Source organism: Phaethon aethereus (genome assembly GCF_964289735.1).
Source record: "Phaethon aethereus genome assembly, chromosome: 15".
In the NCBI taxonomy this organism is placed as follows: Eukaryota; Metazoa; Chordata; class Aves; order Phaethontiformes; family Phaethontidae; genus Phaethon; species Phaethon aethereus.
In genome coordinates, this window is record NC_138591.1 from 16770222 (window position 1) to 16793707 (window position 23486).

A 23486-nucleotide genomic window follows, 5' to 3' on the forward strand; every position below is an offset into this window, starting at 1 on the left:
TTCCCAATCGCTAGCAAAGGACTGGGTACATATAGCCAGTTCCTAAGACAAGACTGCACTGAGACAGCTCCTGCCACAAAGCAACAATCAAGACTGATGCTGAAAAAAGGGAGACCCAGTAGTTTCCCCCCGCCCCAATTCCAAGAGAAAAACAGAAGATCAGCTTTTCCCCCCCAATACAATTATTTTGAACCCACAAACTGCAATCAGAGAGAAAGACATAGATACCTTGGGAAACCTGCATACGACTTATAGGCACGGTTGGCATGGACATAGGCCCATCTGTAACACAACAGAAGAATGGTCAGCAAAAAGCAATTTAAAATACAGGCTCAAGATTAGCATGAGAGCCCGAGGAGACAAACTGTGCAGAGCTACAGCTGAAATGCAGAAGTACGTCCTATAGAAGTACTTACTGGGTGGCCTCACAGGCTGTGCCTGACCCATGGCAGCAGCCACCTGTGGGATACCAGGGGGCTGAGGTCCTGGGGTCTGTAAGGCTGGCTGATTCCCCAACATCCCTTGTTTATGTAGACGAGACCTCCGTTTCTCTTCTAGCTCCTTTTGTATCTTATAGATTTTCTCGGCTAATAAATGATAGTATTCATCCTAAAAGAGAAAAAAAAATAGTATTCAGCATCAAGTGTAAGAAAGCAGCAGAACTCATGTAGTCTACCAGAATACTGTCACCCATTTGGTTTTTCGGTTTTGGGGTTTTTTTTATTTAAATGTATACACCTCCCTGTTTGAAAAAGAAATATTTCTTTTCAGAATTCTGTTCAGTTCAGACAGTCTCATCACTGCTCTAATGCAGAAAAGGAAAAACAAAGCTTCCAGAAAACACATGAGACTTAGCTTTAAGGCTATCCTTCATACCTACTCTGAGTAGGTTAGTAGACAATGGAGAAGACTGTAGATTCTCTGTTGCTTCGACAAAAAACAACAGGAAGCTGAGATTTAGTTTCCAAGTGTTAAAGGTTTTTAAATGTTATTTTCATAATAAACATTTCCACTAACTCACAGACAAAAGAAAAAGATGTTCCCAGCAACACAGTTACACTGAATAAACTTCAGGAGACAGGTGTTAGAGACAGATCAATTTTTACACAAAGAAAGGAACCGCTCTATTCCTAAAAAGTCTGACTACAGTCATTGCAGGGAATAAACAAAACCAAACAAAACTCCAAAGGAATGGAGGAAATCAGTGAAAAATAGTCCACAGGCACAGACAACTAAACACTACATCTGTACAAGATGAAAAATAACATTTTATTCAATTCACATTGACAACAGATCAAATAAGACAGTCACAGTGCACAGGAAGGTAGACAATTTTGCTTGTCAGCAAGTGCTGGATACCTATTTGCCAAGTGCATGAGATCATGCACCTGTTAAAGTCAAAAAAAACCCCACAAACCCTCAAGACTACATTTATTTTGCAGGGTTAACTATGCTCTTAAAACCCAGTGCTACATGGAGCAAAGACTGAATGATGCTTGTCCCACAACCATTTTGTCTTCATCCAATTTTCATCCAAACTAGAATTTGTAGGATTGAGTTCATTTCAGAAAACTAGTATGAGATATTCCTCACCAGCCTTGTTAAGAAAGTCCAGTGTTGCAATTTAAAGCTTTGGTTTTAGGTCACTTCCCTCCTCCAAATGTCTCAAAACTCCATCAGTGCAGACAATTTCTGCTGTCCAATTTAAAAGCACTACAGCCCCTTTCCTCCTCCTGCTCAAGACAATTCACTGTAAACTTACTTGTAAATTTAATATTGTGCTACTTTCACACTGCAAAGACTCCTGAAAAAGGACATGTTTGCAAGGAGCACATCCTACCAAAACATCATCAAGCTGCTTACAATGATGCCTCATGCTAATCTGTTTTTCAATGTCAAAGTAGAACGGATGCTCCTCAAAAAGAAGGATGCAATTCCACACAGCATCATTAATACATTCTAAATTACTCCCTTCTTCCAAATTTGCTGTTTGGAGCCAAGTATGTTAGATGAATTCCCATAGAAGAGAATTCTGGCAAGGAGGCTCTGACAGCTGTTTTAAGGGGTGAAGAGAAGATACATTTGGGTATTTTTCTGGCATAGAGGTCAGAAGACATTTAATTTTATAACCAGAAGTCTACTACGTTCATCCTTACTGAGAAGGTATTTAGATGCCTATGCATGCCTATGAAATCCTCGTTCTCTCTAAAGTTGTTCTCTAAATCTGTCAGGTTGATCAAGGGTGATCACACACAAGTCTTCCTTGCCAAACAACCTCCTGGTAGCCACAAGGAGCATATAATATTGTCACTGACCAATGCTGACACAGCAGCAGCATTACAAGTATGGCCTCTGCCTCTAGGAAATAAAACTTGCCTTCCACCTTCAGCTGTTCTGGGAGATGGTCTGAGAGGGTCAGACTCCAAGTGCTACTGTCTTACTGGATGATTATCACCTAAAATGCCACTAACTGCTCTCTCTTTAGCTACTCTTACCTTACTTAAGAAAGGACCTCAACATTCTGATCAGGTAAGATCTCATTAGCTATTATTACTGGCGCTACTAACATTGTCTTTACCTGATGAAAACTTTCAGGGAGTAGTTCCTTTAGGGTAGAATTACCACAGTGTCATAATGAAATAGTGTCCTCAGCATGTCAATCAACAGGGGTTTGCTCCCTCTGAGCAACAGAGATTTGAACTGACACCTCTTTGCAGACAGTGCAAAAATCATGAACCAGAGCAGGAATTCCTTCTTGTTTCCCACACACAAGGACAAGGACAAATGCAAGCAAACTGACTTCTTACTACTTTGAGATGTGAAACAACTATGTGTCTTAGCCAAATCACTCTTGGTGCTGCTGAGTAGGGAAGAAACAATTCCAACAGTGCAGGTAAAAGCTAAGCCGTGTAACAGGACTGAGTCCTAGAGAAAACCTCCAATGGTAAAGAGGTACTGAGAAAGTTTTGAAACTTTACACAGACTTCCAGAAAGGAGCAAGTCAGCAAAGAACACATCAAGAACTGCAAACTATGCTCCAACCTTCATGCACATCAATCACACTTTCAGAAGGAATGCAAATAGGGCTGGGATGATGATGTCTAGTTTTCATGGAGCTGAGGGAGGTGAATTAGCTTGGAGTGACATTAATCAGATGGCTTGGGACTACACAAACACTGTCATAGACAGAAAGCACAACTATCCTCGTCAAGCTAACAGTGAAATGATTCTCTGTGGTTTTCATTATGCTTATGAGATTTGTGATACTACTACTCTTGAACATATACTGAATACTTGGACTGAAGCAACATACCCTACTGTTAGCAGATTCATACATATCTCCTTCCACTTTCCTGGCATAAGCCACCAAGTTCTCCATGCGGCGATCCTTCAGTGCTGCCGGATCAGGAGTGGGGAAGATGGCTTGGACACTACAAGAAAGGAGAAAGAATAAAAGAAAAATTCTTCAGAGAAAAGAAAAATTCTGTGCAGCTTTGTAATACTCAACCTGGACATTCCTTCATACATCAGAGATGTGAAAGCATATCAAAATAGTTTTAAAACAATAAATCTATATTGCACTATTCCTTACAAGATTAAAGCAAATTCAATGATGAAAGAAATGTGAGGTTCGACAGTCTAGATTCTAAATACTTGTTTACTACAGCAGAGCAGATTTACTAGCAATATAAACTAATTTCATGCTCATTCCTCAATGAGCATGAAGAATGAACTGAAGAGGAGATTTAGAGCTAACAGCTCACCCTCAGTAGCCCAGCATCAGAGAACCACTACTGGTGAACTTCTCATCAACAACTTTTCAGCTTAATATTAGAACTACAGTATTGAAATTCTTTAAAAACATTCAGGAAAATACACCGTTTTGGTGAATACTTACAGTTTATGCACTAAATGATTGCGCAGGTCCTGAGTGACATGTTCATGCCATGCTTTCCTTACCCCGGTACTAGAAGGAGGTGCAGCCGTTGGCATTGAGCTGAGGTTTCCAACATTACCGGAATTTGTGCCATCATTCATTAGTGGGCTAAAATAAAAAGAAGAGAGACACTTACAGTACAAAATGCAGCGTTCTGTTGTATGTTTGATGCCTGAAGTAATTTTTAAGTAGTTCCTTTCATGACTTCTAGCTACTCCATCAAACATTCTCTAAGTGAAATACTGATATCAGCAAATTGCAACACCTACAGCAGCAAAGCTCAGGAGTTTGCAAGACAGTATGAATGATAAAGAATCGCAACACAAAAATACAAAATATTCTTCCATTGGGAAATAAATTAAAACTACTAAATATTCTGGGACTCTCGGGGGGGACAAAGCGGTAGATATAGAATTGAAATAGGAAAAATGAGCATAGCTGTAGATACTACTGATCGTTTCCATGCCAATACAATTAGTTTTTAAAGCATGCTCTTTTTTTACATTCATAAGCATATAAATAAATGTTTAATTGAGCAAGAATAAAAATGCGTGCATTACTTATTTGTCCCAAGGGATGTTGGAAGAGCAGTTTCAGAAATTAGACTAGCTTGCTGGTCTGTTGTTATTCCTCCGGCAGGAAGGTTCATCTGGTTGGCTCCTTTGGGACAAAAATCAATCATTGTTGGTACCAAGCTCACAATTTTGACAATAACATAGCAAAACTACACTTTACTGACCCAACTGGTTAACAAAAGAAACAGCCTATCTTATGATAGTATCTGCTGTGGTGCATCAATATAGCTACTCACAGAATCAAAAGTTACTTTCAGTCTGAACACTTTTTTTTCTATAAAACTTAGTCTATTAAAGTTTAAAATTCATAAACTCTTAAGACTAGTTCAGTAAGCTAAAAAGGTAATACTACAATTAAATTCCAGAAAGAAATCAGCATTTGAGACACAATCATCTGCTAGAACAGGTGAAATACTTGTTAAATCAAATCCTTCAGCAATTCCGTCTAATCATTTTAGACAACAATAAGCTATAGGCTATATTTTAAAAGCAACTAAAACTACTGCTACTTGGCAGAAGCAATATATTCAAAGTTTTCTAATATTCAAATGTAAATGAATGGTAGTGTTTATAAACAGTGTATTTTTAAGTTATTAATCAACATGAAGAGAAAGTTACTGCTCTGGTCAAGCAAAATACTAGACTATTCTAAAAATTCAACAATTTTATTTTAAGTTTATTTTAAGACCTGAATTTCTTGATATTTTTTCCACCTACCCAATGCATTAATAGTCCTCATTTGCTGGTGAGCCTGAGGCTGTGCCGGCTGCTGACCTTGTACCTGGGGCTGCAACTGTGTTTGAGGCTGGTTGCCATATGGCAGTCCAAGAGCAGCGTAGGCTCGTTGCATGGAGCTGGGGTCAATCGGATTAGGATTACTTAGCGATGGAGTATTCTGCTGGCCTGTGCCAACAGAACCAATGGAATTTTGGATTCCACCAGCTGGAGACCCTAAAAGGGCTATAAAAAAAAGAAAGCATAAGAGAAAATTGAAAATCAGTGAGGACAAACAATAAAACAAATCATGCCAAGAATCAACAGAACATGCATATAGTTATACGGTATATATTTTTCTGCCAAAGGACAGAACGACACCCGAGATGCCAAGTGGGGAAACTCAGTCTTTGATTCTACAGGACAGAAACCACCCTAGCAATTAATACATGCAATCTAAAGAGAAGTGCTGTAAATTTCAGGCAGATAAGTCCATAATTACTGTAATATACATAAAGTATAGGCTCCAGTATAAGGCTAAATAGGATTTTCATGCTTGGGACAGTAGACTAAGGGGGGGGGGGAATAATTAATTCTTCTACCTCCCTCTTTCCCATCAATCCCATTTTAGGTCAAAATATTTGGCTCCAGAACAGAGATCCTGAGTTCAGCAGAAATACTGTGTCCTTGGACACAAAGGTAATACTGAAGATCTGTTGGTAGAAATTTTCATTCCGAGCAGTCACTAGATGAATCCTCTGAAGGCCAAATTACCCTAAAACCCAAGTTATTCAGAGATATGAAAAGCCCTGATGGGTTTCAGATTGTACTGACAAAATCTAAAATAATTTGAAGAGTCAGAAAGGGGATGAGCCTGCCACAGGTTTTGGTAAACAATTTAGATAATAATATTTAGGTATTCATTAACCTATATGACCACCACAACCAACCAACCTCTCTCACCACACAGATGTACGGAAGAGTCATTTCCACTGTAGACAGGAAATGGAAATAACAGGGAAAAATAGTTTGTACTAAACCCAAAAGTGAATCAAAATCTGCTTTCTGGTCCTCATTCTAGCTGCTGTTCTAAGTAACAACATGTTCCATTGTGAATGACATGAAGTATTTCCTTCACTGCAGAGACACTGCATTTTGATAACTGAGACTCTGGTAGAAGTAATACATACTTCACATTTCCCCCCCCTCGAGTAATTAAATATGTAATGTGCATTACAAATTTGAGAGCTAAACATAGCAACAATAATAGTTTTTAATATAGGCAACAATAGCTGTTTTATTGAAATATTAGGAGAGGCACATGGTTAGAAAAAAATAAAACCAGGAAAACAAGCCTTCTGAGACATTAACAGCATTATTTAGGCTTCCTGAAATCCTTACCCACTATGGAAACTGAGAGAATCACTGAAAAAGATATCACTTTCAGATTCCATCCAAGAGAAAACACACACATTACAGAGTCCAGACTTTTTCCTCTCCAGATGAGAATTCAATTTTATCTCATTTGCCAAAGAACTACAAATAAATATAGTCAAGAGATCCCCCTCTCCAGAATAAGCAGCCCCACAGAAGACATTTCTTTTTTGGCCCCAAGAACAATCCACAGTATTTTCAACACTGGGTTTACCATAGAAATTGGGCTTACATATGCTTACATTCTGTGGACACATTCATACCAACTTTCGAACTCACTGATCATTTTCAAAGTTTAAAGACACAGACAGAAGCTGATTGAGATCCTATAGTTTCATTTAAAAAAAGACATATTAAAAAGCAACTGTATTAATTTCTTGTTGGACTTACACCTCGTACACTGGAATAAGACAGTCTAAGAGAAAGATGCCCTTACACTAGTACAAGCCAAGAAATGGGAAGTCTCTAGACAGGTTAAATAGCACGCAACTTGTGTCACCCTGGAATTCAAAAGGCTTCAGAGGCTGTTGTGAGAGCAAAATATTGATTCAGGAGCTAATAAAAATTCCAGCTTGTTAGAGAAAGAGGATGATATTTCTCCAGAAAAGTTACAACAACAAAAAAAACAACCCATACACTTTCAACACTGTCTGTAAATCAGAGGCATATCTCTGGAGATGGCAGAATGACCACAGGTGACGCTGAAGGCTGGGAACAGGAAAAAGGCTTCTAGCCATCCCACTGAGAATAGCCAAGTGTTTCACCATTCCTTGTGCTCTTCTGGGGGAAAAGCTGGCACTGATCTTCTGAGAACTGCAAGCTTGGCTTGAAGCTCACACTGAAGCTACGGAAGAGCTTGGAGAACTCAACCACCTCCTGCCCACGGTTTTGGGCTGAGCTTTGTCAGTGGTTATCGGTTACTATGAAGCACGAGTTCAGCCCTTGTGTTAGAGCAGCTTTAGGAACCACAGTCCAGCCAATTCTGGAGAAGTCTACTTCAGCAAGATCAGATTTCCAGATCTCTATTTCTGCCCCAGACCAAAGACTCCTTATAAAAAACTCAGTTTGCGTATCTGTCAGAGTTGACAATCTGAATGCCACTCTAAAAGTGACAATATGGAGAGTGAGTCTATTCTAAAGAGAAAAACACCCCACTGTTTCTTCATAAAACTACTAACATTATCATGAGGGGGACAATGTCTGAAGACCACTATTTTGACTTGCAGTTTGAAAAGACTAATGATCTCCAAGAAGTTCCACATGTGTGCATGTACCTATTCACGCAGGCAAAACTCACTAACGCGAGTGAACAGCCAAATGTTGCTTCAACACTTCAAACGGAAGTATTATCATTAGGGGACAGACTAGATTCTTACAGTCAGCAGTACGCTTACAACATGGAAATGAGTGGCTCTGACTATTTGGTCTCAGCTCTTCTGTATTTTATAACTCAACAGCATACTGCATTGAGTATATTTTCACATCAGGAATCTGATTTCGAAGGTTTTTTTTTTTTTGATCTGTTTGTGCATTGGCTTTATATGAATGCATGACATTATCTCAGTCTGTCAAACAAGATGATGGATGAGAAGAGCATTACATTTCCATATTGGACAGATCAAGTGCAAATGCAGTCCTTTCTGTGGAGATACCCCAGGAAATCAAGTCAATTTAAATAAATACAGCACTGAAACAAACAGGAATTATCACACTAGGTCACTGCTACATGAAGCAATGTCTACTGTGATTTTCTTTTTATTAACTGATGCTTTAGACATTGATGAGCTCATGACAGAAGCTACAAGCGTGAAGACAACTCTGTACAAGACTGTTCACATTCTAAATGCTTTAAAGACAACTGAGCTCTGTACATCCCACTGTTACAGTCACATGCGTTTACATATCTTAAGAGTGAAAGTTCAAACAAGCAGAAGTTAAGCAGCCCCAGAACTTCCTGAACAGTCCCGATCGGGCCCTCCTGGGCATATGCATTAGGGTGTAATCTGAACGATCAAACACGATCTCCTCTACAGGATTTCTGTTTCAGTGTGCAAAGTAGATAATGCTGCCTTAATGAAACTGCATTCATGTCTTCTAGAGGGGAACCCCTCTGCCCCTCCAGCTGACTGGAATTTATTTTAAACACAGACTCCTAATGCTATTTTAAGTATGAATGCCCAGCACTTCTCTAACCTGACCACCCCAGTGAAAGCAGCATGTTAATCCATTTTTGAGAAGTCTGACTTAAATTTTTCATTTTGCTTCCAAATTCTGGAATTGAGACTCAGTCAGCCGTGTAGCAATGCTCTGTCCTGCAGCTCCTCACTCTGCTTAAACTGGCTGGAGCAAAAATTCTGTGGGTAACCTTGACTCACCTCAGCACAAGCCTGTCCTGCACCCAGAATTAGGCAGGGATATAAAAGGTACGTGTACACGATCATGAATCAAGTCATGGGGTACGTAATGATTTTATGAGCAACTTAAAGGTAGGAAGTGTCAGTATTAAACTTCACCACAAATGCCATTTTATTTTTTATTTAAGTTAAGCATTAAACTAAAAGCCTTCACAGTATAGCAATGTATTAGTCAACAAATGGAACTTCTTAATCTGGGGACTATCAATCTATCTTGTGGCTCCATGGAATAACTGATAGCTGGTAGGTCACCATTATGTACGACTTCCAGCACTCGAAAAAAAGGAGACACATTTTGTTTGTAGATTTTGCAGACATTTACTGACAGTAAGATTGAGTAAACTGGATTTCATTTCCAGTTTTCACAGGAAACGGGCTCTAATGAAGAAGTTGCTGCCTACTCTTTCTTAACACATTTCCCCACGCACCAATGCACTCCTTCCTTCCCTGCAAAGGGTAAGGTCCCTAATGCCCTACATCCAGGTCTTCATTTTTCTGCCTATACTCAATCACATACTTCCTTGGCCAGCTAGTTCCTAGTCCTTATTTTCACTTCCCTCATTAGAATCCCACCCCCTTCATCCCTGAGTCCACATACTGTGGAATTTATGTCCCAGTCTTCTTTAAAATAAATTTTTTCATGAAGATTAGTGGTCTCAGATTTACTCTTTCTCAATCCAGCTTTTTCCTCACTGCATTTTTATTTTAATATTTCCTATAAGGAAAAATATGGGGAAGACTAGCTCCATGTTCACAACTCCACCTTCCAGTCTCACTCAGCTGAACAGGGATCCCAAAGATTATTTTTAGAGTCTCCTGATCCTGGAATGAAGCACATCAAGCATTGCCTGAGGGTGGCCCAGGTCATGGTAAATGGTGAGCACAGCATACTTACTAACACCTGTACAGCTGCAAGGGGAAGCATAGCCAGTAGCTGTTTGGTGGCACAATACACACCTGCCCAGGCCAGGAACAGAAGAATTAAGATGCTCAAGCATGTTCATGACAAGTCAAATCTTCAGAAAAATAACTGTTCCAACAGAGTTAGAAAGCTAGGAAGTATATCAAGAGCAGTTTGCAAGTTTATAACTCAAATTGCAGTGGGCTCAGCAGGGAGCAAGTACTTCCTAACAAAAACAACCCTCCAACCCCAAAACATTTCTACCAAATTTTAAGTACTTCAAAACACAGGAGTCACTGGCCTATTCAAGAGAGAAGCTTAGTATTTTGGCATGTCCAAAACAATACTTTTTTTTTTTTTTTTGCAGTGTCCCCCTACCCTCCCAGAGGTATACGTGGTATAAACAGTAAGAGCCACGTGGAACAGAAAGTTTCAAACTTGTCCCAACATATGCTATCCCAACAAGTCACATTACTGTCACAATTATAAGACGACAGTTCAGGATTACTCAAAAAAACCCCCAAAAAACCCCCCAAAACAACAACAAACCAACCACAAAGCAAACTATACAAATGAAACCTGGCACAGATGTTCCTTGCAAAGAATCTAAACACTAAAACATGAAGATACCTGTAAAGAAACAGCTCCATGGTCATAACCTAAAACCCAGGATTTCTTGCGAAATGCAGAGGGAAACTCCCAAGGAGTAGGAATAGATAGCGATAAAGAGCATGTGAACCATTGCACATGGGAAGGGTGGAAGCAAGCCACCATACTGCAACGTTTCAGAAGTGCTGAACTGCAGAACTGTTTCTAAAAGACTGGCGCACTCTGAAGGAGCCGCTTGAAAGCGGATATAACAGGACTTGAAACAACAATGGTAAAATAGGCATGAGCACAGGAGGAAAAATTCTAGGACTCAAAGTCTTTAATGACCATCACATGGTCATTCATTCTGTAAGGACAACAGTAACGAGGGTCACTATACTTCTGATTTCTTTTTCCCTTTCTAAATATTCTCATCACATTTTGCCATACGCAGAATCCCTCCTCCCCTCAATTTAGTAGATGCTATGATTATTTATTCCGGAGAGAGCCAACATTTTCTTCAAGTCTTAAACTAACTTAGGTTAGTTTTCACCTGATTGGGCACAGTGTTTTCAAATGCACATATTAATGTAAATCCTTTCACAAATGTTTTTGAATGCCTAAAACGGGGTATCCTTTATAATATATCTAAACAAGTATTTTCAGCCTTCATCTTTTACCTTCAAACAAACCACAGGTTGTTAGGTGTATGACTCAGAGACATAATCCAGAACAAAGAACCTTGCACCTCAGCATACTAAGCTCCAAATTTTCATGGTTACTACTGTTGGGTTATTGATTAATTGAATAGACGAGATTTCCTATTTATTTTCCCTGCATGTAACAAAAGACCAACTCTACACTTATCCATTAGAATTCCACTGCATTCAAACAGCATCCTATTTGATCCCATAACAAAATTATTTTTAAGGACTGTTTTTGTTCAAGTGCCTTTTCTTTTTCTAAGTTGTATGAATGACGTAAAAACAAATACGGCACAAACTACTACAAACTACTCTACAGCAGCTTGTATTGAAAAAAACAATTCTGTTGTGCTAGATGTTGTTAGCACTTTGATAACAACTGTTTAATAAGGATGTTATGCACAAATGGACCGTGTCATATTAAAAAGCAAAGCTTTCAACACATTTTTCGAAGGCCAAACATAACTAATCACTTGCAACAAATTACTGCTTTTAACACACAAGATGCAACTTGTTTATCAAGGGGAACTTTGGTAAAATGACAAAATCCTTACCTCCAAGTAGGTCTGTATTAGTAATTTTTTCAGTTTTAGAGATAAAAAACTCCTCCTGAAACTATGAGACCATCCTCAATAGATAATTTGGAAAGTCTTACCATCTACTCTCCCCTCTGCCTTAATTTCACCTAACCTAGGAGCTCTTCTCTGACCTCCAAGGTTTATTAGTGTTTCTCACTGCAGTCTCAGCCTAAATGGAAATTAGCAGAACACTTCCAACACAATTCAAATGTACAAGCTTCACAAGTCCTCCAGCTATTTCCCACTTCTTAACCCTTATTTAAATATACTTAGACATAACATTACTTAGACTTCCAGAATTGCTGCATCTTCGCTGTAAAATGTTGTACCATGGCATGTTTTCAAAGGATTTGATGAGAAGCAAACCCACTGATGTAAGTTTGGCATTTTCTGTTCAATTTTCAACAAGACAGAAGAAAGGCCCTAGAAACTGACTGCCCCAAACATCAGGAACTGCTAAGCTATTACATAACAACAGGCACAGGCAAAACCACTACAACTCACAGAACTTCAGCTAGTCTATACCAGCATTAAGTACACTTAATCATTAAAGACACCTAGACCAGATCTTTTTGTGCACACGAATTCTTTTTTACAAACATTTTTGATTATTATTACTCACTACCATGTTGATTTACGTTGCTTCTATCAGCAAGAAAAACAATGAAGTAGCTTGCATCTTCCCCCAAACCCTACCTACCTCCAAAACTGCATTACAACTCGAATGTATTGACCTACCTCACAGTAAAACACCAGCTAGAAGTTGCCACACCCTTTAAAAACAGATGTGCGCTTGATCTGAGACTTTCCCTTTTCAATTATTGTTTATTTAAGTAATAAACTGCATTCAATGATCAGAAAGGAGAATAATAAGGTTATTAAACAGCTATTAAGTTTGCTGGGACACTGTCAAAGTTTACTCCTACACTGCACATTTGATCATCTTTATTTTAACAGTGTCATTCCATCATGACAGCAGTAAAACAACTACTTACGTTGTTGATTTCTTTTGTCACTGGCATTTTTCAAAGGAAGGCACACAGGACAGTCGTGCCGAGTACAATTCTTCCAGTGGGAGATGATTTGTCTCGAAGACGCACAATGAGCAACTGTAACAAGGAAAAGCAATAGAATTAAGGTCACTCCTTGGTTAACTGGTTTTGAATTAACTCATCTCATTTTTTAGAGCAACTCTATCGTTCCTCATAACTAAACACAGCTAAATGCAAGTAAAATTTTTTGGGACCCACCAATAATGACATAACAAATGAAGAAACTAGTACTAGAACCTAAGACAAAGACACAGCGGCTATTACACCCTCTTTATACAACAGAGGGGATGAAAAAGATGCTTTCAAGGCTACGCTGGTACTATCCTACTTCTCAAAGGCAAGTATCACATTCTGTTTCTAAACTGATGATTGCGAAGAGATCAGAAATGGAAACCAGGCAAAGGTAATGAAAGAGGGAGCAGCTGTTTAATTAAAGAACCAGTTTCGGCACACATTTGTGCCAACTACAGGGATCTTCTTGACAAGAAGACAAACACTGCTGACAAATATGCACAAAACCTTCCACAGCTCATTTGCAAGAGCAGCTTCAGCAACACGCTCTCACCTTGACAGGCCTTCCCAGCTTGACAGTGCGTCATGTGGTTGAGGACATTTTTCATGGTTCGACAGTGCGGGAGAGCACAGGCCCGCACCTCTCCATTTGCTTGCTCACGCCTCTGACATTTGTGAGCATGAAGCAGCAGAACCAACTGCTGCTGGATCAGTTTGCGCTTCTCTGGATCTGCTGTCGGTCCAGTTGCCATTGCCTGCGTCGGTACAATGCCCACTTGTTGTACTTGGGTTTGCATCTGGGACTGAGAGAACAGAGAGTTTAGCATCATGTTTGCAAGTCTCAATTCCAATCTTAATCTTGTATAATAATTTGAGTATCACAAGACTATTTGCCAAGCATTCTGCTATGACTTGCTAGGAGTATTATTATGCTACAGAAGCTGGCATTCTCAAACATTTCTATTCTAACCTTGGAACAGCAAAAATATATTGAGAGATTCCTCTGTTGAGACATTTACAACCAACATTTTCATTAACAAGTCATCCAAAAAATCTTCTGTTTATCAGGCAGATCATAATTACAACAGAAATGAGCTCTTACCACACTTGGAAACGGAATACTTAAAGTTTGTTAAGTATGATATTTTCCTATCATAAGTTTTATACACTTCCATCCTAGTTTCTTGTCTCCAACAGAAAGGGGAGTCCAATGAGAGAAGAAAGTCAAAATCATATGACTGTATCTATTACAGTAAAAGGTAGAACTGATCTTCCAAGCCTGAATTAGCCTTTCTTCTCACAAGTGAGTGCTGATACTCCTTTCATAGAGAAGGTTTCCAAGGTAAGACATATACTGTTTTCTTCCAGAGAGGGCCACCTAAATCTGGATTGCATTTTGCCTACTGAAGTGAACCACAGTCAACTACAAGGTGACGCTAGGTTGTATAGCTCATAACAGTGTGGAAGAGAGAAATAGCTTCCTTAACACGTCGTTTCTTCAGCACAGATTTAGCAGCTTTGCTACTCCCTTCTTGGACCATTAAAGGACAACAAACATAGAAATCTGATTTTCAAAATTAAACACATCCACAGCCTGCTATGACTCCACTAGCAGGAGCAGACATGGGACTGCAAAAGTGCTTAAATCCCTGTGACTTGCAGCCCAAATTAATCTCATGGACAAACATGAAACTGTCCCAAGAATCACTTTGATTTTGCACTGTAAATACAGGTTACCACAGAAAAGCTCACCAATTTCCAAGCTACCTAAGGAAAAACCAGCCATTAAAAATACTTACAAATGGAATGTTGGAAGAACAGGATTATACTGGGGAGGTAACGGAGGAAATAGTTCAGTGCTCTCTGTAGAGCTACTGACCAAAGCCTGCTTACTACATTTAAGGACAATCATCCTTAAGTGACAGTATACACCATTTGTAGCCCGCTCTACTTCTGACCTTTGAGGACTCCCTCTCCCAAAATTCCACAGCCTACAAAACAGAGCACATAACAGCAATAAAACTTATTTCCTTAGGTCAATGAAAAGGTTCCCTGGCACAAGCTCTCACTACTCCAGCAGCAAGCTTTGTCCTCAGCCTTGCCACCTGCACATCACAGAATCATTAAGGTTGGAAAAGACCTTTAAGATCATCAAGTCCAACCATCAACCCAACACCACCATGCCCACTAAACCATGTCCTGAAGTGCCATGTCTACACATTTTCTTAATGCTTCCAGCGATGGTGACTCCACCACCTCCCTGGGCAGCCTGTTCCAATGCTTGACCACTCTCTCCATAAAGAAATTTTTCCTAATATCCAATCTAAACCTCCCCTAGTGCAAACTGAGGTCATTTCCTCTCATTCTATCACTAGTTACTTGGGAGAAGAGACCAACACCCACATCGCCACAACCCTCTTTCAGGTAGTTGTAGAGAGCGATAAGGTCTCCCCTCAGCCTCCTCTTCTCCAGACTGAACAACCCCAGTTCCCTTAGCGCTCCTCATAAGACTTGTGCTCCAGACCCCTCACCAGCTTCGTTGCCCTTCTCTGGACACGCTCCAGCACCTCAACGTCCTTCTTGTAGTGAGTGGCCCAACACTGAACACAGTATTCAAGGTGTGGCCTCACGACTGCCGAGTACAGGGGCACAACCACATCCCTACTCCTGCTGGTCACACTATTTCAGATACAGGCCAGGATGCTGTTGGCCTTCTTGGCCACCTGGGCACACTGCCGGCTCACATTCAGCTGGAAAAATCAGGTCTTAAAGAGCTAGTTTTTTCTTCCAAAGAACACATGATCAAGTAGAAAACACAATGTCTGGTATTTGATGGAGGAGGTGGGGACTCTGCCACTGATGATTATAGTAAGTCTTAAACAAAGAGAAATTGCTGCATCTGTTTGCCTTGAGCTTGCAAGAAAAAGAGCAATAAAAGGAAAGAGGGTGAGGGAAACCCATCCATTTATGCTCCCAGTGCACGCAGCTGAAATTAAGTCTTCTATTTCTTCTGTGAACAAATCCACAAGAGCAGATAGGTTTTGCTGAAACAATTCTTGGGTCACAAATAGGAAACAATTAGTTCAGCCAATCTGCAGAAAAATACAGAGACCATGCCAAAGAAAATCTTGTTGGAAGCGATATTTTCATCCCAGTCAAAGAATTGTTTCCCAAGCCAAAGTTCTCCTTTTGCTCCTACCCGACAAGTTACCAGACATGACTACAGCTGTATCAGCACAGATGCCCTGACCCAAAAGGATTTTTTGAAGATCAAGTAACAAAAAAGTAGAATCATGGAGTATCAGTAGTTAGAAGAACAAGCAGTCTCGGTCCAGATGAGACTGACTGCAGGTAGGCACAAAAAAAAGAACTCAGAATATTGCCTAAGCTCTGTAAGAGTTATGCTGGTCACCATTTCAACCTTGTGAAGTCCTAGACCTGCAAATATAATGAATCATCTTTTCACCATCTACCTTACTTTCAAGACTGTTGACTGAGGAAGTTGATCTCTTCCCTGTTAGCTTAAGAACAGTGGTCTGCAGGAGCAGTTCAAAACCAGAGACACACTAGTGTGCACTGCAGTCAGGCCAAAGGCAAGTAAATCCTCCATCAACCACAGAAATCATTTCACTCCAGAACGAGCAGGAGGCTTCACGTTGCTTCACCTGAATGACTAACAATTTCCTTGATGAAGCAGGAAATTCAGACACTTCTGCTCCCACAATTAAAAGAAATGCTTCAGTGGTCAGATACACAAGGTAAAAAAGAGAGATGGTTTTGCTTCTCTTGCTAGTTTGCTCAACTCCACCATGAACAGAACAAACAGATCAGGGGTTGGAATTCTGCTAAAACCTCCAACAGAGATGGTAGCTTCATTAACCAGTTTTCTAGAAACAGAGTAATACAACGCTTCTATAGTGTAAAGCAGCTATTAATACCATTTAGAATTATGGAAACTATACATTCGTACAGAAAGGTAGCTCTGCCCTGTCTCTATTCTGAAGAACAAAAACCTCCTGTGCTTCTGGGCAGCACAGATGCACAAGTATCTCATCTTCATGGACTTGGATGGACACAAAATTCCCTGGCCGTTCTACTTTACTGAGATGAGCAGTAATCCTTTAAGTTTTGATGTGTTAATATTCAAAAGCACTCAACATTGTCTGTCAAGACCAAACACTACGTACTTTTTCTTATAAAAGTAGGCACCAATTTCAGTAGCACTGGTAATCTTTCAACAGGTGAACAACTTGATACAGAACTCAACTGTCAGCCTAGCTTCCAGGTATTTTACTAAATGTAATGTTCTATTTCCTCTTCCGTAATTTCTTTTTATTTCTTTGTTCTTTCTTTCCCCCTGATAAAAGAATACAACTTTCTGGAATAACTGTATTAGGACAAATCCTGCATTTAAAAAATGCCTTTTAGTTCTTTAAGACAGGTTTGTCATCAACAGTGGACCTTAGTGAGATAATTAAGAATCCACTGCCATAAAGGATTACTATTTTGATAGAGTTGTTTGTTTTATAGACCTTCCCTCACCCTGACCAGAAGGCCTGTAGCACTTGGGGTTTCTCAGTCTGTTGACATCTTGGGCTAGAACAGGGACGTTATTTACTAGTGACAAGAGATTTTTTTTTTTTTTTTTTAAACATGTCATCCACCTGTGCATTTACATTATGGGCACATCCACTCTATCGATTAAGACTTCAAAAAAAAACAAACAACCCTTGCAGTACCTGCAGAGAGCAAGGTTGCATCCCACCTTCACTCATGCATGACTACATACAGTGAAACACACCCAAATCTCTTCATTTCCCCTTCAATCACAGGCTTAGTGGGCATAAAGTGGATATACACATGAACTGTAAATCTCAAACACTTCTAATTAGCAGCACTTCTATCTGAATTAAGTATTCACATTGCGACCAACTCCAATCGTGTACCCCGCACATTTACATTAAGATTGAAAGAAGTCCTTCCTGCAAACAGCAACTGCAGGAATGCTCTAACAAGCATTGAATCAGCTCTGAACAACCCAGGAAGCACTGTTCTCCCACAGAACTGCCACGAGAGCTCAACCAGCAGCTATCTGATAGCATCAAGGAAGTCTGATGACTGTGTTTCTCAGTGCAGACACTTAATGGACCGAGGCTTTCTCCAGTGACTAACAGAGCTTTGCTGTGGAACCAGTTTAGACTTCTTGCAATTCACTGCGATATTCTCCACATGGATGGTGGTTTCTCTGGCTCCAGCAGTTAACTGTGAACAGGCATGGTCTGAACAGCCTGGTCCTATCCATACACGAAGGATCCTTCTGACACCAGGAATCTGAAGGTCTACCTTGGCTCTAAAGATTGGAGGCTTACGCACACACAGAACTGCTGACACGGGTGGAAGTACTACAGGCATAAGCACTTGTATTAGATGCAGTACTGCATCTTCTCACCCAAGTAGCAGAAGGAATCAGGACCTGAGTCTGTATGGCAGGCAGAAGACTTAAAAGAAGGGGAAAAAGGCTTCCTGAACTGGACACAGACTCAGAAGGTGGTCGTGCTCTCTGGAGGGACATTGACTCAGGTGGCATTAAACTATGTTAGCCTGTTAGTAGCACCAATCTGAAAGCTTGCACTGTAGTTAGTAAACCAGAAGAGAGGTAAGGTGATACTTGCACCTCCTGGATACCAAGTCAACATGATGCACTGTCTTGTCTTATGAAAAGTATGTTCACAGCCCAAGATTTATTTCCAAGCTTTGGCATTGGCATGACTACAGGCAGAGTTTTCAAGTCATGAGTGAAGAGGAAGATTTTCATCTTCCAACTTTCACTTACCCCTGTGGAGCAGAACTTCCACCTCCGAAGCTGGTACTGGGGAGTGAGCCTTGCAAGCCCAAGACAGCCACAAAAAGTGAGAAGGCTCCTATGGTCATTCCATAGAAGGAACTTGAGTATTTTGTTCTAGAGACTGCCCTCAGTGCATTTGGCTTTTAATTACTAAAAGGGTTTTCTAAAACAAGCAAATGCCTCAGTATTATGCAGTTGACTCTGCTGGGAATCAAGGCTGGAACAGCATCTTTCTTAAGGATACACTTCCGAAGTTTTACCTCTTTGCCTTTATGAACTTTCCAGTTTGAAGGACCAGCAAATGACAAGAAACACATAATAAACAAACAAAAAGGAACGAAGCTTGATATAGGAATCTGCAGCCAAAGTCCACCTCCAACATACAGGAAATTATCTGAACAAAATTTTAAGAGGGGTTTATTTAGGATTTACTGTGTGATAAAACAAACTGAGGAATGATCAACATTAAAAATCTGAATCTGCGTATGAGAGGCAAATTAGAAGTTTGTAAGTGAAGGAAAGCCATGCTGCCAGACTGCTGGCTATGGAGGACTTCACCTCAACTGCTCGAAGAGAGTAGAAATGGTAATGGATATTCCCCACCACATACATTTGTATACAGGAGATGGGAGAGTGGAACATGAGCCAGAGCGCTGGGGAAAGCGCAGATCCTCTTTTTCAGCTTCTGCCAGCCTGGCACTGTATTTACAGATGGTGCAAAACCTGAAATGCTCGACCATTCAAAGCAATACATGTTCCCAGGATAAACTCCTGCATGAGGACAGAACAGAGATGCCTATTCTGCTCCTGACACAACAACATAGTTTCTCGGGCACTGAACACTATCTGTTAGATTTGTTTCCAGGTTAAGATCTTTTCCTTTAGAAGACCATGGCTAAGCAATACACGAGCTTTTCCCAGCTGTTTGCTAGGCTACTGCTCCACTTCAAATCAGGCGGGAGTTCCTTGAGGAAGGGAAGAAGTGAGCATTCTTGGGAAAGAGAAACTTTCAGAGTGCAGGTCAGGGCAGGCACACGGAAGGTGAACACAGCAAACAGCAAGCCCACAACCGACTGGGAGACCGCTGATGAGAGCGGCAAGCAGACACACAGCACGCCTCTGGGGCGACAGTCACAGGCCTTTCCCTCAATGAAAGGCTGAGTTTGCTGCAAGGGCAGGGGGGGAAATCACTGAAAGGTTAAGAAAGCAAGCCTTCCTCACTGTAAGGACACTACAGATTTTTTCATAAAGCCTTTTATTTCTGGTCTCTAGAATAAAATACGAGATGTCTATTTTGAGTAGCTACGGTTCTACTTGTTCTAATTAAACCTGGCCTCACACTTTCAAAGCTTTCTTCCTTTCTCTAGGAGGTCTGCAGCAAGGCATGCCCAAGACATTCTCATCTCCCAGTCATTGTTTTCCTCTCTTCTGATCAAAATCTGTTAATAAAGAAATCCAAAGGACATAAAAAGAAACAGAGAAACAAGGAAGAATGCATAGAAAACTCAAGACGCAGTTTAATAAGAGATCAGGGAAAAAAATGCAAGACATCATGTGCCGCTCCAATTCTAAGTCTCGAGAACCAAGGAGAAATTATTTCCTTTGCTTCAAAAAAGTAATATTCTCTCAACTCCATCTGCTGGTCATAAGGATAACTGTGAAACCAACGTGGTGTCTCAAAGCCAAACTTCACACATTGTACTCCTACCCCATGTAGAAATACTAGATTTACTGGTATGTCCACGAAGAAACCATCCATCACCACCCTTGGAATACGCAGCACTGCAGACACCACAAAGCTTCACCAAGGTTGATGGAAAAGACTAACACTGTTCCCCTCACTGACAGCACATCCAGGAGCCTGGGTACTCCGAAAACACAAGAGGCTCCTGGCTGCCGTACAGGCTGCACACTGTGCTGAGTGCTGAAGTGCAGAACATGGCTCACTTCCACAGTCCAGAGATTTTGCATGATCTCACCACAGCACAGCATTGCCAATCCTGCATTGAACAATTTAAGTCACGCTGAATCTCAACAGCGTGTCACCAAAACTTCCAAGAACGTCAGAAGCAACATCTTTCTTTTGGAAAGAAGTCATTCACTCAAGATGTCAAGCTGCCCATTCTGCAAGGAAAACTGACTGTATTCTGTAAAAGTCACACAAAGCAATGGATAATATGTTGTTTGGATCCACAGTTAAGAAAACAAAGAAAAAAAAAAAATCGATCCATCTGACTGGCACTGAAAATTAATACCTTAATGCTGACCTTTTAATCATTTTAATACCATAAGGTTTGTTACTTCTTTTCTAATTAAAGAGATTAAACCAAATGTGCTTCTCAGGGTCTAGTGTAAGGTCATGATTTGAACAAGGGCTAGAAGATGCACTGAACTAACACTTCTGAGAACCACTTAATTTGGGAGGCAAGGAAGAAGAGAGAGTGTGGTGTTCTTAGGAGAGCGGTAGCCTGAATTTGGATTAAAAAAAAAATAAATCCACTGCTGCAGCAGAGGTTTATCCTGGCTGCCAACGTGAGGGTTTTGCCTGGCATTAGGGAAACTCCTGGTTAGTGTTTGGGACAGGGGTGCCACACGTAACCATGCTTATAATAGTGTGGGTTAAGAAACACACTCATCTTTTGTTTTACTTTTGCAGCACACTCATACAGCTACACAGAAAGGCAAAAGATTGAAAGGAATATTTAAAAAATTCCTTTCTTTTCAGGACCAAGTGGGTTTTAAGACAACAGCTGCACCTTTCCTCTTCTCTTATTTAGATATTCTTAGTGGCAACGAAGGTGTTTAACGTCATGATGGAATCTGGTTTCCTGCCTCAGACATGCCACATATAACCAATGTTTTCATTCACATGCGTTTGCCTCTCACATGGAAGAGTACTTTTGGGGCCCTTTTAAGATAAAGATAATATAGAGGGCTGGTATAGCAAGATATGTGGTTCCAATCATCTCACAAAAATCCCTGGAGGTCCTTTTAAAAAGTAGTTGGTCTTTCGCTTGCTGTACTAAATGGAGTCTGAACTGATCCTCCACAGGTTCATTTTTGATAGACGGTAACGTAACACTATACCCTTTTCCACTGCACTCCTGCCTCCTTCAGGGAACAGGATCGACCATCTCTCCAGCAGACCACACACAGGGCCAAATGCATTCAATCAAACTGCCATCTCTAGGGTCCTAAAGCATCATGGGACATAGCAAATGGTGAAGGGATTGCAGCAAGAAAGCATGGTGTAGTAGGTCAAACATTGCAACTCCGCTCTGGGCAGCTGCCTCTGTCACAAGCAATTTTCACAAGTGCCATTTGAGTCATATTTTTGTTGATCAATATGAGGCACATACATCACTGCCATGAGTTGCAGGAGCACACAGCTAATCAACGTGAATGTTATTTTACACTTAGATAATGTCTTAACATATAAAATGAGGAAGGCTTTAGCAAGCCAGAGCCTACAAACCTCAAGTTCAGTCAGCAGGTTCTTCCAGTCTTACTCTCTTCATGCCTCTCAGCCTCATGTTTAAAACAAGAACAACACATCTTTATCTCAGAGAGGCACTGTGAAAATTAACGAATCCCAAGTGTATGCCTACTCCAGTGATGACTGCCACAGAAAGACCGTTTGGAAGAGACCAGCTGAGTGAAACGTATTACTACATACAGTCAACAAGGCCCACAGCTACAAACTGAACAGCAAAAATAGAACAAAATGTTGACTACATGCTCTTTCAGAGGGCACTGTTCATATTCTATGCTGAATAAAGCAAAGTCCCTGTGGAAGGAATAGCATATGGCCATGTATGTACTATTACCAAATAATTACACTGCCTTACCCACTGCTGCCAAGTAAAGGTTAAAATTTAACAAGTCTGACATTTCCTTTTAAATTCCTGGCTTTGCAATAAAAATGTTTAGATGGAAACTTCAGTTTTTAAAGATGTAAGTTCCACCCCCATCAGGAATGCAATCAAACGCTAACCACCACAGGATCCATAAGCAGGGTTCAGACCTTTTGCCTCAACGCTAGAGCTGTCTATTGGCTGAAATGGTTATTACTCTGCATATTGGCTTGAGGGAGAGAAAGATATACTGGACATACGAAGCTTTTGACACCTGAGAAACAAAGAAAGATGGTTTTGATTGTCCTCTCAGAAGGGGACTCATATTTTTGACACTTTAAAGAAACTGCAGTTGATAGTACTGGGAAATTAAGTCCCCCTTACTTTCCTCTGTCTCTTGGACAAGATAGAGAAAGGAAGCAAAGTTTCTTCTTTTATTTCTTCCCCCACCACTAGACAAGCCTTGATGGCAAATGCCTTTTTTTATTCCACCTGAATATCTGCCATTACACCCTATACTAGTAAGCTAGTACATTAAAATTTTAGGCTTTCCCAAACCTGACATTTAAGAGCACAAAATTAGCTTCAGAATCATCCAGTCCCTGGAGATGAATACAATACACTGGGCAGATTTGCAGGTCCTCTGCAGAATCTGGGCAATAATTCATTTGCTTTACACCTGATCCAAACTGAAAGTATTTTAAAAACAAAATTAGAATAGTCATGCAGCAAATTGTCTCTTACAAATATTCTGCATGAGTGCAAGTGGTATTCTGAACATGATCTTAATCCTAGTCACCAGCTCCTTTCCATAATCATAAGCAGTAAATGACAGATGATATTAAACAAAGATTTCACAGTGTAACTAAAGGAGAATT

At 40.3% G+C, this 23486-nt stretch overlaps 1 protein-coding gene across 1 annotated transcript in view; it reads right to left on the reverse strand.

Annotated features, from left to right (window-relative positions):
* The window catches only part of CREBBP (CREB binding lysine acetyltransferase), a gene marked incomplete at its 5' end in the record, with an annotated part of 96328 nt that overhangs the window by 35947 nt on the left and 36895 nt on the right, over positions 1-23486 (reverse strand). Inside the window, 8 exons of the mRNA XM_082006880.1 lie at positions 229-282; positions 417-609; positions 3314-3431; positions 3899-4045; positions 4498-4597; positions 5230-5472; positions 12841-12954; positions 13463-13712. Coding sequence (XP_081863006.1) covers positions 229-282; positions 417-609; positions 3314-3431; positions 3899-4045; positions 4498-4597; positions 5230-5472; positions 12841-12954; positions 13463-13712 — 1219 coding nt within the window. The remainder of the gene's footprint in view (positions 1-228; positions 283-416; positions 610-3313; positions 3432-3898; positions 4046-4497; positions 4598-5229; positions 5473-12840; positions 12955-13462; positions 13713-23486) is intronic.